Raw genomic sequence first — 18,798 nt, forward strand, 5'->3', positions numbered from 1 at the left:
CTGTTTGAAGGTGTTCAATAACGTAAAGTAAAGAGATAATATCTGACGTAAGCAGTTTGTACTGTAGCCTCTCTGTCAATGTTAGACAGTATGTTATGATGTGTGCAGCTACGTGTGCGGCGCGTGTGCACGTGTTTCTTAATCAGTGTGCATGTCTGTATATGTGTTTGTGTGTGTGTGTGTGTGTGTGTGTGTGTGGTTTGTATTGCAGTGCCTATTGTGAGGTGGCGCAGTGTGCGCTGCGCAGCGGTCAGACGCCCCCTGAGCTCAAGTCTTTTAGCTCTCTGGCAGGCTTCCAGGCAACCCCCCGAGATGCAGGACAGTGTTTTAGGCAAGGAGATACTCGTCCTCGTCCTGCCCCCGTCCCCCCCTCACCCTCTGCCCCACCTCCACCACACACACACCCTCTGCACCGCCCGCACTCTACTAAAACTAAATGTACCCAGAATGCCATGCAAGAAGGGACAGAGTCCCCCCCCCACCACCACCACCACCTCCACAGCCCTTAACATCACCTTTGTTTCAGTCCATTTACAATAACACTCAACTCTGTCACTTCTGGCATGGCTGTCCCCCCCTCACACTAACACACACCCCTCCCCCCCCCCCCCCCCCCCCCCCCCCCCCCCACGTCCACCTCTGTTTGCAAATAACTTGTGACATCTGTTTGCTTAAATGTGACTTGACTTTAACATGAAATATTTACACACGAGCACGTCACGGCTCCATATTTAAGTCATTTCTTAACTGGAAAAAGCAAGAATGTTCACTCTACACATGATCTTGTGTACACATAAAGACATGAATATAAAGATGTTTAGTATTCACACAGCACATCATATAATACTCTATAGTAAAAACAGTCTTGTTATGCAGGTTTAAGCATTTCCAATACCAACTCACTAGATGAGCAATAAGTCTTTAAACTGATACTAACGCAGGCATCATTGTGCTTCCATTCCAAACCATGACACACTTTCGTTTTGTGTTTTCGTGACCATGGTCTCAGCATGCCTTCCTCCCCTCGCACCCCTGTCTCCTCTTCGTCACCCGTCCTTCTCGCACGACTTTGTTTCCCCCTCCCTCACACGCTCTTCTACCCTCATCTACATGTTCGCCGTTTAACCTTCACTCCGCGGCCGTTTTCATCTTAAACCTCTCGCTTGTGTCTCACACCACAGCATCACCACCAAGCTGGAGCGCGCCCTGGAGAAGGTGGCCCCCCTGCTGCGGGAGATATTTGTGGACTTTGCGCCCTTCTTGTCCAGGACACTGCTGGGTAGCCATGGGCAGGAACTGCTCATAGAAGGTACAGGTGCTGTACACGGCTCCTTTTTCTCTAACTGGCGTCTTCTCTGTGGAGTCTCCCCCCCCCATTAAGTGTCCCTCACCGCAGTGTTTGGGTGTGAGTGGGTGAAAGCTGGTGTGCAATAAAGCTGCTTTTTTGGAGTGACTGAGTGTCTTGCTGCTTCACGCATTCATCGAGCAGGTATGATGTCACGTGACGGTTTTTTGTGATGATTTGTAGATCAGATTATTATTATTATGAATTCGGCCGGTGGTTTAGATTGTGACGCATTCCTCCCTCTGCTCACCCGCTTCTTGGTGTCTTGGTTTTGTGATCCACCGTCTCCATGTTGATCTCTCTCTCTCCTTCTCTCCTCCTCTACCTTTCCTCAACTGTTTGTTCCTGTCTTTTCTGTGGCATGCTTATTTATTAGACTAAACCTGACACTACAGTATATTTCTGTGGGTAGAAATAGTGAGTGTGTGTGTGTGTGTGTATTAGGGGCATTATTGACTTCTCATTTTTTTAATAGGTCGATTTAAGTTGAGACGTTTGATGACGTCGTCACATCGACACAGCGATGGAACACAGCTGTACAACGATGAGCGACTTTTATTCAAGTTCTCTGTAACATGAACGGTTAATAGGCCGCGTTCCAAATTATTATGCAAATTAGATTTTCCTTTGATTTTCCTAAATAGTCGATGCAAAGGTTCACTCACAGTGAAAGTCATCAACTGATATATGAGGGTGGGAGGCAGTTCACATTCAGATGTTTTTGATTTCAGTAAATTTGACCTCCTAATGCTGCCAATTCAACAAATGACCATTTTCAGTTCGGTTTACAACCTATAAAATGTTTTTAAAACTCTGTTGTGCCTAATAATTTGGTGCATTTCAAGTTTTTTCAAGTTGAAAAAAATACTGTTGTCATTGGGAGGTTTGTTCAATAAACATTCGAATTATACTCTATATTCTCTTATACTCTATACTATTTAGGAAAATCTGTATTTGCATAATAATTTGGAACGCGATGTACTGTATGTGTAGTAACGTGCACAAAGGAATCAAAGTTCCATCTCAAAGACATTTAAACAAAACAGAGGCCAATAATCTTGAATTTTCAGGTCATTTTAAGTGCACAACAGAACACGATTAAGATCTTTCCCCCCGCCTCTAGTCCGGGCTACGTCCTCACCCGGAGAAGTGCTCCCCCCCCCCCCGATTCGCTTGTCCAAAAACCCTCCACCAAAGCTCCAACCCGGGTACAAACCCCCTCCGTACTCGCCCTGCTGCCACACTCGGACACACACCTGGCCTCCGCGCACCAACCGGTTACCCAGTCAGAGAGATTGTGGAGAGAGAAAAACACTTTCTGTTAATGCCCTAGTGTGCGTGCGTGCGTTAGTGCGTGTTTGTGTGTTGTAAAGCACAGGACCCTCCTTGACTGTGCCGTGTGTCTTTCCTTCCTCTGCAGGTCTGGTGTGCATGAAGTCGAGCACGTCCGTGGTGGAGCTGGTGATGTTGCTCTGTTCTCAGGTCGGTTCCTCCTTTCACTCTCTCTGATCCAAATGTCCACGTTCAATATAAAAGTTTTAGTTTTCCTTGCCTCGCCCCCGCGGTAATTGGCAAAGTTGACTGCATTTTAGGAAGCGGTTGAGTTATGGCTCCGTCCTCCTGTGGCGGGGTCAACTACGCAGTGAGGACACTGCAGATGGAATATAATCTCACTGCATCATCACACCCACAGTTTGCCTCATCAACATCACGGCCACAAAAACAGCTTTTCATGTCACTCGCGTGCCCACGGCATTTTCCTCCCCGTGCTCTTACACTTTAAAGGATCTTTAAAGGATTTACTCGGATCTTGAACTTGGATTCGAAGCCTGAATGAGCCTTAAAAGAGCAGCAATAGTAGAGAAGCACTTACCACTATAAAGCTTTCCCCTGATGCCAAAGGTGACCAGTGAAGTTTTCCTCCCATACTCTTCTCTGTTTGCATTCAAGAGTCCAGTTGTCTCTGTTGTCTTTGCTGTCTTCTCTCCCTTTCTTCTCTCCTCCACCATCATCGTCCATATCCATGAGACATCTGTGCTTTTCTGGACCATTTCAACACTCTCCCCTCTGCTTTGATCATCTACCTCCCCCTCTGTCCTCTGCAGTTTCCTGTCCTTTCACCACTCCCTTTCCCGTCCCACCACTCTCCTGGCTGGCTGCTCGTCAGCATGTATAGTATTACCCCTCCGGCTCCAGTCTTTGTCTGACATTAGAGGCTTCGGGGAGTGAACCCTAGCCCAGATATTGATCCTGCGGATGGGTCGGATGTAACGCGAGCTGCTCCCATGTGTCCTGCGCGGCCCTAAGAGCCAGCGGAGCTAATGGAGCTCTTATAGTTTGAAGGCTTTCAGCAACTCTCTGATTTCCACTCTCGTGTGCATAACCTTGGACAAATGCACTCTTATTGACACGTAGGGAGCTCCTAATCTGTCTTATTGTCATCACATTTATGCTGTTGTAGCTTTTCACTGGAGATAGTAAAAGAAAAATATTTCCCTTTTTGATTGATTGAAGCTGTTGTTTTTGTTGTTTTTTAATCTGCGTTCATATGCATATAGATAAGCTGATTAACCAGAAGCTTACTTCTTTCAACCAGGATTGAATAACTGGGGCGATAAATGCAATGAAACAATGAGAGATTTTATTGGTCAATATAATCGACATTGCTTTGGTATTTTTTTATCAATATCAATCCTCTTATTTCAGCTTCTCCCTTTAGGGGTCACCACAGCGGATCATCTGTCTCCATCTTGCCCCCCCCCCCCCCCCCAGTGTCTTCTTCTGTTACACCAACTGTCCTCATGGTCTTCCTCTTCTCCTCCAGCTCCATGTCCAACATCCTTTGTCCCAAACCATGTCTTCCTTGTTGTCTCCCAAACCGTATCCACACGTGTGTGTGTGTATTAATTCCGTTGTGTCCTCTGCACGTAGGAGTGGCAGAACTCCATTCAGAAGAACGCCGGCCTGGCCTTCATCGAGCTCATCAACGAGGGAAGGTAAATCCATCACGATTTACGACGGCCATTATTGGCCCCTGTGCAAATTCCTCCCGCGATCTGCGCGCTAACGCAGACAACGTTCTCAGTGCTTAACAACTAATGACAGAGGCCTAATGAGAACCTCGCAGGGATAAGTGCACGTTGCCATATGTGTTCAGTTGGAAGTCAAAACCATTAGAGTGCAATTAAGTTTAACGGCTGATTTGTGCGGCTCTATTTTCAGTGCCTGTAATCTTGTTTTTGTTTTGTTGTGTTTTTTGGAATCCAAAGTGTTTACTGAAGCGTCGGCAACAAAACATCATTCAAACACAAAGAGTGGATATTATTTACTCTGTCGCCATGTTTACAGCTTCTGCAGCAAATGATCGATCGATAGAATTTCACACACTCGTTCTCCTTTCCCGCCACCAGGCTCCTGTGCCACGCCATGAAGGATCATATCGTGCGCGTCGCCAACGAAGCGGAGTTCATCCTGAACAGACAGAGGGCGGAGGACGTTCACAAGCACGCTGAGTTTGAGGTAAAGCCTCACTGGTCGTCTCCAAGGAATAGAAATGTATACCATGTGATTTTAACTCGGATATTATTAGAGGAAAAAGCAGATTTACAGCTAAACGTATAAAACACAAGAAGTCATCAGCCAGTTTGTTTGTTGTGTACATTTAGGTGAAGAAAATGAATTATTTCAATCTTTTTTTTTGCACGTTTATGTCCATAAAGAGTGTGAATCTGAAAGTAATAGAGTCTAATACCCTGATCATTATATCACCATAATATTATATAGTTATAAACAATATAATATTTTATTATAAAGCATAAGAAAACGTCTTAATATGATTTTTTTTGCCTGTGATTTTACTGATCGTCTCCTACAAATACACAATAATGATTTTCATCAGATGCAACGATGAGGCTCTTTTTTACACTTTGGGGAAAAGCAAATTTAAAAAAAGCTAAAAGAATGAAATCATCAGCCAATTTGTTTGTTCTGTAAATTTCTGCGGGTTTACATTCATGAAGACTGTGAATCTGAAAGTAATAGAATCCAATACTCTGATCACTATATTATAATAATATAATTTGATTATAAACCAATACAAAATGTTATTATTAAGCATAAGAAAGCGTCTTAATATGTCCTGATACGTCCTATTATGTCCACGTCAAATCATCCCAAAACCCGACAAACTTGTGTTTTGAAATGTTGACAGTCATTTGTCCATGAAGACGTACACATGTATTAAGCAGGTTTTCTCAAGCATCAACGATATAAAATCCAAATAATCTTTCAATATTTCTTTCAAAGAGGTAAAAACAGTAATGAAATGCATGATGTTGTCTTCATTTTATGGATGAAATAGGTTTTATTGCTCCAGATTATGTCTATATAGGGGGAAAAAGTGGCTCTTTTAATACTAAAGGTTGCAGATCCCTACACTAGAACTTAGTCAGTAGGTTTTACAAGTGAAAAACATTGAACAAAAGTAATACTTTAACATGATTCCCCATTTAAAAGCTTTATCAATTTCATCAAAAACTCTATTTATGCTGTTTGATTTCTTTATTTTTCCTCCCGTTTAACTCTCGACCCACCAACTCTCCTCCAGTCCAACTGTGCCCAGTACGCCGCCGACCGCAGGGAAGAGGAGAAAATGTGCGATCACCTCATCAGCGCCGCCAAGCACAGGGATCATGTGACGGCGAACCAGCTGAAACAGAAGATCCTCAACATCCTGACCAATAAGCACGGCGCCTGGGGGACGATGTCGCAGAGGTGAGAGGGAGCAGCCGCGTGTCAGATTATGCCGCGGGGCATTTTTTAGATTACCATTTATACACAGGATGCTGTCTGACAGGAGGCATTACTCTGGCTGAGCGCGTCCTGCATGTAGTGAGGCAGCGTTTCAGTGTGTGTGTGTGTGTGTGTGTGTGTGTGTGATGATTATTATGAAGTCATCAGCAGCAGCAGCAGCAGCCGCCGTCCGTCATGTATCGTCAACGTCACCGTGTCATATCACGACTGCATATTCTTATTTATTTGTGTAAATACAGACACGTTACAGTACAACACTCATGAGTTTGAGACCTCTGATTTAGAGTGACCAGTTTACCTGATCATACACATATTGCATGTTTTTGGACTGTGGGAGAAAACCCACACACACACACACACACGGGGAGAACATGCAAACTCCATGCACAATATTCCTAATATTGTACACCAGGTGTGGTTATAAGAATATGTGTGTAATTAAACTTAAAGTTGGCTGAATATTTGCATTTTCTCTTACAGTTACTACCATAAATTAAAATGACCTTCCACGCCTCGTTTAACACCTTTTTTCCTTTCTTTCTTTTTATGCCAATTACAGCCAATTACATGACTTCTGGCGTCTAGACTACTGGGAGGACGACCTGAGGAGGAGAAGGAGATTTGTGCGAAACGCCTTCGGATCCACTCACGCAGACGTGGCGCTCAAAGCCCTGGAGGATTATGGTACCTCATGTTTAACATCATGTGTCGTGCTCGCTCTGTCTCAGAGGGTTTTTGTTTTTTTTTTTGGGTCTGCTCATATATGTTCTTCATATCCACAGGTACAGAGGAGGAAGAGGAGGGCGTGAAGTCGAAAAAGACTTTCCGCAGCCAGTCGGTCGTCGCCCAGAACCCAGAGGCGGAGCTGATGCTGGAGGGAGACGACGACGCCGTCAGCCTGCTTCAGGAGAAGGAGATCGATAACCTTGCAGGTGATTTATACACAAAGACACACACACACACACGCCTGACAGACGTGATACTGCAGCACAATTAAAAACTGTCTATGACTTTGTTTGTAGTTCGTTTCCGTCGAAGACTTTTTACCTCCAAAGGCAAGTTTTGGCGTCAGCTTCTTTAATCGTGCAGCCTTCAACCCGACAATTAAAGTCATAATTATTTACTGACAAAAATCACTTTAATGTCTAAACACTTAATTTAATCCAGAGAAGGGAAGTAGATGAACCAAATAAATAATCAACCATAACTAACATGTGCCTTTTAATTGTCTGTATTTGATGATTGCTCCCTGCTAATTTGAGACTGAATAAGTGACTTTTCCCACCTGTGACGACCTATAATATTCCCTCTCCTCCCTCCCCAGGACCCGTGGTTTTGAGCACTCCCGCTCAGCTGGTCGCTCCAGTCGTGGTGGCTCGAGGCACTCTGTCCATCACGACCACCGAGATCTACTTCGAGGTGGATGAAGAGGACTCTGCGTTCAGGACGATGGATGCTAAAGTGCGGGCAGATTGTCTTTATTCACGTTGTTTGGTCTCAGAAATAGATTTAGATCCCGGTGTTTGTGAAATATGACAGACGGCGTTTATTTTTTTGTCCCGTTCTCGTCGTCAGGTGCTCGCCTACTCGGAGGGTCTGCACGGCAAGTGGATGTTCAGCGAGATCCGAGCGGTGTTTTCCAGACGTTACCTGCTGCAGAACACGGGCCTCGAGGTCTTCATGGCCAACAGGAGTAAGTCACTGCGCGTTTATGATTGCTTACTTACATTTTTAGCACTCACTCATTGATTTCTCATCTCATGTATGCACACACTGCTAGAGGCTATTGATTTTTTTTTTCCCGCCAACACTTTGATAAGATCGTCAAACCCAGCAGCTAACCGTGTAGTATTTAAGCCCAGGTGAGTGTTATTGATCCACGAGGCCAGGATAATAATAATAATAATGATAATAATAATAATACTACACTCAGAATTCCACTGTGATATGAGATTGTAATTTATTTATTATGTTTGTGATTGTATTGTTTATTTTAACTGGATTGAAGGTGTATTTTAATGTGTTTTAAACACATTTGTAACTATTTTGATCATCGATGAATTGTTTTAAGTGTTTTTTTCAATAATTAAAACAAGCTTTCTCATTTTTCAGCTACTTAAATGTGACTATTTTCTATTTTTTTTTGCTCCATTTGACAAAGAAATCAGTAAAACTGAATAATTTTGGATCATGGACAATATAAGACATTGAGGAATATCATCAGATCAACATTTTTCAACATTTTCTGACAAACAAGTACTTGATAAATCGAGAAAAGCCCTGGATGGTTCGTCGAACTTTTTATCAATATGCTATAAAATCAATGCACAGGTCCTGATCTAAACTGGATTTTGACGGCTGCGGACAAACCCTGTCAGATTGAGTGAAACATTCGAGATGTTATTATCAGAAAGAGTGAAATGTCGCTTATCACAGTTCAAATTCAAATCAAATACTGTGGATTGTGAATAGAAATAGAAATAAATGTCCAAATTATGATCATAATTAGATGTGAATGATGGTAAAAGCACCAAGTATAATATTGGAAGAATAAAAATGTGTTTTTTTTTTAATAGATACAATTATTTGTTGAATAGCACTGCCATTCCTTGTAATAGAAGCTTAAAAAATAATAAAAAAAAATCTTTCATTTCCTGGGAAATTCATATGCAAGCCGTTGAAATGAGAGCCCAGTAAAATGTGCCACTTTTCCAGTAGCTGTTAAGGTGAGAATAAGTTCTGTTGACATGTTCACTGTCATGTTGCCTCTCCTCTCTGCAGCATCTGTGATGTTTAACTTTCCCGACCAAGCCACGGTCAAGAGAGTGGTTTACAGTCTGCCACGGGTCGGGGTGGGAACTAGTTACGGCCTCCCACAGGCCAGGTAGGTGCAGCTTGTTCACGTCCGCTCTTGTGTTTTCATACATTTTGGGCAAAAAAATGGAAAGGAATTCAGTGTCGTTGTTATTTTTTATGGCAGGCGGATTTCCTTGGCCACGCCTCGTCAGCTCTTCAAGTCGTCCAACATGACTCAGCGCTGGCAGAGGAGAGAGATCTCCAACTTTGAGTACCTCATGTTCCTCAACACCATTGCAGGTGAATCTCAATCATTCATGACGCAGTCAAACATTTTCTCCAGGACCAGGAACACGTCGTCGTTTCCCTCTCTGCTTTCTGTGTGATATATTTATTCTTTTTCTTTTTTTTTTTGCTTCACTAAAAACGTTGCTGCTCTGACAGCTCCTGTTGTGCTGCGCTGTTTAAAAATAACTGCAAAGGGCAGAAATTGCAAACTCACTCCGTGTGTGTTTTCTCTCCTCGTGGACTCGATGCGTGAAACACAACGTTGCGAGTTGGCGATAATTACTGCGACATTTTGAATACGTCCATATGTGACAAGAGTTTTTAATGCACGGCGAGATAAAGGTTAACCGTTTATATCTTTTTACTGTCTTGTTTTGTGTAATTCTAATACTTGTGGAAGTTTTAATCTGGGATTTATATGGTGCGTACATTTGGGTGAACATATTATATTGTATATTAATCTGGTGACGTAAAACTTTCTCTCATTTCAAGTCAATAATATTGTGTATTCATACCTCAGATGCAACTTCTGCACCAAATTAAAAGGAGATTAAATGTCACTTTATAGTGTTTTCCTTGTGTCTGTGCAGGGAGGACCTACAACGATCTGAACCAGTATCCCATCTTCCCTTGGGTCTTGACCAACTACGATTCCGAGGAGCTCGATCTCACTCTACCTGGCAACTTCAGAGACCTCTCAAAGGTTTGGATGCTGTGGCACTTCTCCCCCCCCTCCGCCCCCAGACTATTTTATTTGTGCTTTTATAACTCTACTTTTCCTTCCTGGTGTGGTGTCCTCTAGCCGATCGGTGCACTGAATCCCAAGCGGGCGGCGTTTTACGCGGAACACTACGAGACGTGGGACGACGACAGCACGGCGTCTCACCACTACACCACCCTGTACTCCACCGCTCATTCCACGCTGATGTGGATGCTCAGAATAGTAAGAGTCGTTCGCTTAAACCGGCCGCAGCATTGTTTGAGTGCAGGCTGGACACCCAGCGTTGTCCACTCTTGTGCCCGCAGGAGCCTTTCACCACGTTCTTCCTCAACGCCAACGACGGCAAGTTCGACCATCCGGAGAGAGCCTTCGCCGGCATCGGCCGCTCCTGGAGGAACTGCCAGAGGGACACGGCTGACGTCAAGGTAATCCTGAGACACCGGACGAACCACATACTGAAGTAACATCCAATGTTTTAATGTTTTTTTTATGCAGCCAGGCTATATTTATTATATTTTTATCTGTTATTTATTCATTGTTTTATTGCCATTACCTGGCTCTGTTTTCATACAGAAGTTTACTTTTCCAAAAGTGCTTTTTAAGTTGGTTAATCCATAAGATGTGCGCCTAAACTTAGTCTTGAAGATTTTATGTATCTGTTAACCTGTTCCATTTCTTTTAACAGACATTACATGACTGAAATGTTAGAATTTCATATTAAAGGTCATGACATACTGGCCTTGGAAAAGATAGAAAATAAATCTCTGAGGTCAAACTCCAGGAATAACCGGAAATCGGAATCGGCCCACATCGGTGCATCCCTAGTTTTTACTGGACGTACATTTGCTGTGTCCATCAGGAGCTGATCCCAGAGTTCTACTATCTCCCCGAGATGTTTGTCAACAGTAACGAGTATGAGCTCGGGGTACGTGAAGACACCGTCCCCGTGTGTGACGTCGAACTTCCCGCCTGGGCTAAGAAACCTGAGGATTTTGTCCGCATTAACCGGATGGTGAGAGACAGTCGCACGCGTCTTTCCTGGAATATGAAACAAAGTCTTTTCACATAAAACATATTATTATATTGTTTGTGTGTCTCTCTCGGCACATGACCAGGCTTTGGAGAGCGAGTTCGTGTCGTGCCAGCTTCACCAGTGGATCGACCTAATATTCGGCTACAAGCAGCGAGGGCCCGAGGCCGTCCGAGCTCTCAACGTCTTCAACTTCTTGTCCTACGAGGGAGCGGTCGTCCTGGACAACTTAGATGCTGCACAGCGGGAGGTCGGTTTCCGACACATCGCTCTTGTCTGTTAAGATTATTACTCGTAATTTAAATGACTTCAATTTAGGGATTATTACATATAGAACATACATGCACACTCCTCTGTCACTGTAACCTTATTTTCCTATTTTAAAACCCGGTTTCTTCTCATCCGCTTTAACTTTTAGTCAAATTTTTTATTCTAAATGTTATTATATGTTCTAATTTTCCCAGTTTCTGATCAGAATTTGTGTGTAACGTGGTGTCTCTCTGACGTACGGCAGGTTATTGAGATGCAGATTCAGATGTACGGTCAGATCCCCTCGCAGCTGCTGATCGAGCCACACCCACCGCGCTCCTCCGCCATGCACCTGGTGAGAAAACCGCACAACCTTATTAAACTCATTTTATCTTGTTTATTTAGTTATTAGTCAACAATAAAACAAGGTTAAAGGTTGTCGATGTTGTTGTTATTGTTGTTGAAACAACTTTGGGAAAAGGTTCAGGTTCAGCGGTGTGGATGTAAAGATCTGAATATTATTTCATCCCATACACCAGTTAATCTACGTAATCCAATATTTGTGAAAATACAGTACATTTGGTACAAGTATGGTGTCAGCCTCTCTGTCCTCACTGCTACTCTCGGCAGAACAAGGCCTCAGTGTGTCCAACTCAAACCTGTCAATCCTGAACCAAAAAAAAAAACAGTGCCTCCGTCCCCCCCCCCAAGGCCCTGAGCCCCCCTCAGTGTGTGCACCTGCTCTGACCCTGTGCTCCCACTAATATACCTTTTCCCTTCCCTCCCTCGGTCTCATCTGTTCTGTCTCTTCCTCGCCCTCCGTGGCCATCCCCCCCATCCTCCTACCCTACCTTGCTTCCTTCCTTGCCCCGTCCTGTCTCTCCTCCCCTCCTCTCTCTTTCTCTCTGTCTGTCTCACCAGTGTTTCCTTCCCCAGAGCCCTTTGATGTTTAAGGATCAGATGCAGCAGGACGTCATCATGGTGCTCAAGTTCCCGTCCAACTCGCCCGTCACGCACGTCGCCGCCAACACGCTCCCGCACCTGAGCATACCGGCCGCCGTCACCGTCACGTGCAGCCGCCTGTTTGCGGTCAACCGCTGGCACAACACCGTCGGTGAGCGCTTGGGCTGCAGCTGGCGATTGGTTCCATAATCCATGAATCTGTCGATTGTTTTCTCGAATTTAATGATTTCTTTGTCATATGGAGAGAAAGAAACCAGAAAGTTGTTTTCTATGATGATATTAAGCCATCTGTACACTTATGGATGATTTATTTATCACCTTTTTATAAGATAGAATGTGATTTTAGCACTTTTCTGACACAATATGTCTCCACTGATAACACAGTAACACAGTGTTCGATCGAATTAGTTAATCAATAAGAAACAGCTACAATTATAATGATCTTTTTTGTCCTTTAGGTCAAAAAAAGGATCAAATTATACAAAAATATCTTAAACGTAATAATTCGGGTGATTTGGGATTTGTCATTTTAATTGACACACAATTAAGATTTAAGAGTTAATGGAAACATGTCATGTTTATAACATCAATGAGACACATTCTATGTGTTCTTTGTTGTTTTTGTATTATACTAGTTGTAACTAGTAGATTATATATGTATACACCCTGTACCTTGACATAGGAGTATTTCTAATTAAAACCTCAATTAACCCCCGGTTAATGGACTCATTAGCACAGCAGGCTCGGCTTTTAATGAACTGCCAAAGGGATAATTGAGGGTCATGATGCAAATGGCTTCTCTTGTTTATCGCCACGTTTAGGTGTCAGTGTGTGTGTAAAATGATTTATATATGTATATAAAGTATATAACATTTGACCCTGCGACCCCTCAGGCCTTCGAGGAGCTCCGGGATACTCGCTGGAACAGGCTCATCATCTTCCCATCGAGATGGACCCTCTCATAGGTCAGTGCACAGAAATCCCCTCAACAGATTTACTGGTCTTACCTTTTATAATAAATAATAATAATAATAATAATAATGAGGTTGAAGACTTCCATTGAAGGGATAGATCATGTGATGTGTGTCATTTTATATCATATATAAATAAGTATATAATGAGAGTCACTCGTGGGACTGCATCAATAACCTGAGTCATGAATAAACAGTAAAGAGTTAGAGCTCTAACCTCATTAACCTTTGACCCCCCCGCAGCAAACAACTCGGGCGTGAACAAGCGTCAGATCACAGACCTGGTGGACCAGAGCATCCAAATCAACACGCACTGTTTTGTGGTCACCGCCGACAACCGCTACATCCTGGTCTGCGGTTTCTGGGACAAGAGCTTCCGCGTCTACTCCACCGAGACCGGTACGTTTCTGTGTTATTCATGAGAAACGTGTCGGATTAACTCTAATTCTGTCAGATTGGAAGATCTAATATGTTAACCAAGAGATGAATGTTGTACATTCTTAAATCAGCCTTCTTTAAATCCATAGAGATTTGTATTAAAGGCAGCAGACTGTTCTTAGCTGCTGCCGTGTATTACATCGTGTTAGCCTCTGAAAATCACCATACATGACGTACTGTTGGTGTTAAGTGTTCTTAATCCTCCTCTGATTCTTCAGCACGAAGCCATGCATCTGCTGCTCCTGCAGATATTTCACAATAAAAGCCTTTTTTGAAAGGGGGGGGAACAGAAACGCTTTTACTTTTTAAAAAAGATACAGGACGTGCACGTGTCCAATCATGCGAGAGAGAGAGGGAAGGAGGGTGTGTCGCACTTTTTAAAAGAGCTGAATCACGTAATCAGGAAGTGAGCCAAAGCTCTCCCATCATGCTGCTTCCTGACATCAAACTAGTCTGTTGTTATTGTTTTGAGTGAGAGTGAGACAGAAAGAGAGACCCCTAGTTGCAGTAATTGAGAGTTTAATCATCTGTCTTCCCTCCTCCCTCCTCTCCACAGGAAAGCTGACCCAGATAGTTTTCGGTCACTGGGACGTGGTGACGTGTCTGGCCCGGTCAGAGTCCTACATCGGAGGAGACTGCTACATCGTGTCCGGCTCCAGAGACGCCACCCTCCTCCTGTGGTACTGGAGTGGACGACACCACATAATAGGAGACAACCCTAATAACAGTGAGTGGCTTGAGTGGTCAGGACTGCAGTTCACACAGCAGAATAAACACAGACAGTCTGTGGTCATGTATCTCTGTTGTGTGTCTTCCCTTCCAGGCGACTATCCCGCTCCCAGGGCAGTACTGACAGGACACGACCACGAGGTGGTGTGTGTGTCCGTCTGTGCAGAGCTGGGACTCGTCATCAGCGGAGCTAAAGGTTTGAGCGTCTCCATTATGTCTGCGCTAAAGAGAGAGAGATTTTAAATGTTACATTTGAATGAATAAAGTTCACATTGGACAGGAGAGATATGAGGAATGAAGGTCAGAGGTAGAGAAAGTGGGCGAGTATTTAATACCCGAGGAGAAGAGAGGAGAAGACGAGTGTCGGGGGGTCTAGGAGACTTGAGTGAGGCCAGCTGTGATGTATGGCTCAAAGAAAGGAGGTAGGAGGCAGAAGATACTGAAGATTTACGTCAGGATAAGACGTGAGCATATTCGAGGCACAGCTCGGGCTAAACGTTTTGGAGATAAAGTCAGAAGAGAGGCGAGGATAAGATGGTGTGGAGAGAAAGTCGTTTTTTTATTGGACAAAGGATGCAGGAGGAGAAGAGGAAGAGCACAGAGAAGGTTCCTGTGAGGTCCTAACAGGAGAGGATGCTGCTGTGGTCGAGAAGCCGAAAGGAGACTGATTCTTGTGTGGTGATGTTTTGGTTTTATTCACTCGCGACACAGAAATATGGCAAATTAAAGAAAAGGAATATTGAAATATTGATTCAGCATGTTAGGACGATATGCTGATCCCTCTCCTCACGACATGTCGCTTAACTTCACGATCACTGTGACTGAAGCTGTGTGGCATGTGCACATCTCCCTCCTCAGAGGGCCCGTGTCTGGTCCACACCATCACCGGGGACCTGCTGCGGGCTCTGGAGGGGCCAGAGCTCTGCCAGAGGCCCCGTCTCATCTCGGTGTCCAGCGAGGGCCACTGCATCATTTACTACGAGAGGGGCCGGTTCTGCAACTTCAGCATCAACGGGAAGCTGCTGGCACAGATGGAGGTCAACGATTCCACGCGGGTGAGGCAATGAAACGATGACACGAGTGCATTGTTTCGTCTTATTTGACAATAAAAATGTTGTTTTATGACACAACGGAGCCTGAAGTTGACCCTGAAATGAACAAATATACATATTTTATCCTCGATTTAACGGCTTTTTCTCTCTTCCAGGCAATTTTGTTGAGCAGCGACGGACAGAACTTGGTGACGGGAGGCGATAACGGGGTCGTGGAAGTGTGGCAGGCGTGCGACTTCAAACAGCTTTACATCTACCCAGGCTGTGACGCGGGCATCCGGGCCATGGACCTCTCACATGACCAGAGGTAAGAACCTGGACAGTCTGATGGTTTTAAGTCTGTTATTTTATCTGAAACTCCCCTAAAATGCTGCATGTGACGTCCTCTGTGCTCTTCACCCAGGACTCTGATCACTGGAATGGCCTCTGGGAGCATTGTGGCGTTTAACATAGACTTCAACCGCTGGCACTACGAGCACCAGAACAGGTACTGAGGTGGACCGCTTTGAGGAGAGAGGATAACGGAGAGGAGAGAAGAACAAAAGGGAGACGGAGACGATGCATTCTTCTGTGTGGGGAAACTGACAGGTACTGAGAGAGGAAGGAGAAACTGGATCTTAGGCTCTATTCTGTTAAGAAGTTTACTTGATTTGAGGAAATGCAGCAGCAGCGCTGCGGGGCGGGGCGGGGGAATAACCTCCTCCATCCACATGTGAAAGAACACGACCCCGTGTGTAACCTACAGACACATAAACACCCAGAAGACACGCGCCCCAAAAATCTGCTTTTAAAATAGACAAGACTGCAGAACCCGGAGGTCGCTCGTACTCGCACCACCACTCGCAGGACCGGTACGCTTTAACGCTTCACAGGTAATGAAAACCCGAAACCTTTGCTTTCTTTTCTTTTCTTTTCTTTTCTGTTTCACTGTTTTAAAATCTTTGTCCGATACTTTTTTTGAGTTTGAGTAGAGGATTAATTCAAATGGGTGGACGATGAATTTAAAACTCCTTCAACGTGATTTAGAACCGACCCACCCACCATTCAAACATCGGTGCTATTGGCTTGATTTTAAATTCCCTCTTGAAAAAAAAATTGCCTGGGGTTTGATTTTATCTTTTTTTTTTTTTAATATATATACATATATATATAATTATTATTTTTCTTTCTTTTACCCACAGCAGGGTTAGGTTTTAGGTTGTTTTTTTGTTTTTTTATGTACATAAGGCTTCTGCTTCCTTGCAGAGTCTACATTTGTTCTTTCACGACACAAACTGCGCTTATCACCTTTAATTTATTAATGACTTGCTGTATGTAAGATATTGTGTAATAATTATTATTCTAATGTTGACAAGGCTGATGGTAATAACGGCAGTGTCAAAGGATCGGTGATTGTTTTGCCACCCGAGATGGCAACGATGGGGTCTCGCCAGTGGACGACAACCACACAACTTACAACATAATTTCCTTTGTATATTTGGTGATTGTTTTGTCAAATATGTACATATAGTCTTGGTCCGGGCTCGGTGGGAGACTTTAATCAGCTGAATAAGACTGAAACCGCAAAGGAAAAACCTTCACTTATCCACACTTGTTGATTATTTTAAAGAAAAAAAGGAAAAAAAAAAAGAATCACATCAATGTAAGAGTTTGTTTTGTATTTGCACTTTGCACCAATCACATATCATTATTTATTCGCTTGGTTCTTTCTGGTCGGCTGCCATTTTGTTTAGGTCCATTTTTTTTCTTTTCTCTTCACCCGACGGGATTATTTGTGCATTGATGTTTGTATTTAAAACGTTGAGCTCATGTGTGATTATTAAGTTTTACAACCTCACCGTTGTAAGCAATATCATGATTCTGTAGCTGATAGTGGCGGAGGGGGAGGGGGGGGAGGAGTCAGGAGGAGGAGGAGAGAGGAGGGGCGGCGTTACTGTATGTGTGAAGCCATCTTGATCAAATCCACACATGCACATACTCTATCATCACAGGTTATGTATCCAAAAAAAAAGGTTAAATATTTTTGGATCTATGAAACCCTTAAAAAAAACAAAAAACTATTGTATTCATGTTTTATTGCAAAGATGTAAAATATGACATGTGTGAGCTGAAAAAAAAAAAAAATCATGATAAGAAAAATAAAATATGCAAAGAATTTCATGGCTTGACTTTTCTTTCAGGGAGCGCCACGCGGACGGTGCAGCGGTTCGCTCCCGGGTTCGCGTCCTGGTCAGAACAAGGGCCTTTCTGCATGTTCTCCCCGTGTGTGCGTGGGTTTTCTCCGGCTTCCTCCCACAGTCCAAAAGCATGCAATTATGGGTATTAAATATTGTGTAAATTCTAAATCAGGGGTGTCAAACGTACCTCCCGCGGGCAAGAACTGGCCCACCAGAGGGTCCAATCAGGCCCGCAGGATGAATTTGTTATCTAATCCTAACGTGAAATACTATATTTTTCCACTTCCAAATACCTGCGACTAAATGTTTGTGTCTTTATAGATTCAGTGTGATGCGTAAGTGGTACAATTATGGGTAATATTGTTGAAATTGCACTTAGTTTTTGTGGTTCTTAGGTTGTTATTATGCTATTTTACTGGTCTGGCCCACTTGAGATCGAATTGTGCTGTACCCCTGTGGCCCCTGAACAAACGTGAGTTTGACACCCCTGCTCTAAATGGTCAGGTGGGTCTGCTCCCACCTCCTTAAATGCTCTCCTAAAGGCCTCATGTCACCCCTCGACTACTCCGTTCATCAAAGGATAGTCGTCCGGCGGTGCCAACACCCCGCACGAGACAATCCAGACCCTACCAGTCTATCAAGAAGCTCTTGAAGATCCAGCGTCCTATAGCACTTACCGAACCCCTCGCCTTCTGCACTTGGATCCACCTCTGCACTCTCACGCTCTGTCAGTCCACTGTAATGTGACCCCGTCTATGGCCCTACGTCAGCTGAGATTGGCACAGCACCTCCCCGTGACCCTCATGTGGAGGATAAAGTGATAAAAATGGATGGACTTTTGTTGTTTTTCCCTCTTTTTTACTTGGTGCTGCACAGAGACGATGAGACATCGGTGACGTGGTATAGCAGCATCTTATGACTCATACTCTATGACTTATGATAAGAGGCTGAAAGTGTGGCATATTTTTATGTCCCACAAACATCTCACAGTGTTTTATTTATGTTGTATTTTTTCTGTTGTCTGGCATAGACACAGTGAGGGTGACAGCTTGCACAGAGCTCTCATGCCTCAGATGCCATGTGAGCTGACAGGCAGTAGAGGCAGGATAATCCGTCACGCCGGTGGACCCCAATTTAATCTTGTAGTTTCTGACACTTTTGACCCACTCTGTCCGTCTGTCGATCGTTCCGTTCCTTTCTCAGCTTTTCTTGTCCACGTCGCCTGCC

General features: G+C 43.9%; 1 protein-coding gene across 19 annotated transcripts in view; it reads left to right on the top strand.

The window, feature by feature from the left end:
* The window catches only part of nbeaa (neurobeachin a), a 92,512-nt gene extending 73,782 nt beyond the window's left edge, over positions 1-18,730 (top strand). For 9 of the 19 annotated variants that reach the window (XM_058628459.1, XM_058628460.1, XM_058628465.1 and 6 more), the window contains 26 exons: positions 212-331; positions 1,182-1,315; positions 2,766-2,827; positions 4,277-4,341; positions 4,756-4,864; positions 5,952-6,118; positions 6,717-6,841; positions 6,940-7,089; positions 7,482-7,618; positions 7,733-7,850; positions 8,939-9,041; positions 9,138-9,253; positions 9,832-9,944; positions 10,044-10,184; positions 10,268-10,387; positions 10,822-10,974; positions 11,078-11,242; positions 11,507-11,596; positions 12,163-12,355; positions 13,098-13,169; positions 13,419-13,574; positions 14,170-14,340; positions 14,437-14,538; positions 15,201-15,397; positions 15,550-15,701; positions 15,798-18,730. In XM_058628459.1, the coding sequence (XP_058484442.1) occupies positions 212-331; positions 1,182-1,315; positions 2,766-2,827; positions 4,277-4,341; positions 4,756-4,864; positions 5,952-6,118; positions 6,717-6,841; positions 6,940-7,089; positions 7,482-7,618; positions 7,733-7,850; positions 8,939-9,041; positions 9,138-9,253; positions 9,832-9,944; positions 10,044-10,184; positions 10,268-10,387; positions 10,822-10,974; positions 11,078-11,242; positions 11,507-11,596; positions 12,163-12,355; positions 13,098-13,169; positions 13,419-13,574; positions 14,170-14,340; positions 14,437-14,538; positions 15,201-15,397; positions 15,550-15,701; positions 15,798-15,888 (3,322 nt within the window). In that variant the 3' untranslated portion in view covers positions 15,889-18,730. The remainder of the gene's footprint in view (positions 1-211; positions 332-1,181; positions 1,316-2,765; positions 2,828-4,276; positions 4,342-4,755; positions 4,865-5,951; positions 6,119-6,716; positions 6,842-6,939; positions 7,090-7,481; positions 7,619-7,732; positions 7,851-8,938; positions 9,042-9,137; positions 9,254-9,831; positions 9,945-10,043; positions 10,185-10,267; positions 10,388-10,821; positions 10,975-11,077; positions 11,243-11,506; positions 11,597-12,162; positions 12,356-13,097; positions 13,170-13,418; positions 13,575-14,169; positions 14,341-14,436; positions 14,539-15,200; positions 15,398-15,549; positions 15,702-15,797) is intronic. The other 10 variants (XM_058628469.1, XM_058628475.1, XM_058628476.1 and 7 more) reach the window with 6 other exon arrangements.
* Positions 18,731-18,798: the final 68 nt, after the last annotated feature.

The sequence above is a fragment of the Solea solea genome, chromosome 4 (assembly GCF_958295425.1).
Source record: "Solea solea chromosome 4, fSolSol10.1, whole genome shotgun sequence".
Lineage (NCBI taxonomy): Eukaryota > Metazoa > Chordata > Actinopteri > Pleuronectiformes > Soleidae > Solea > Solea solea.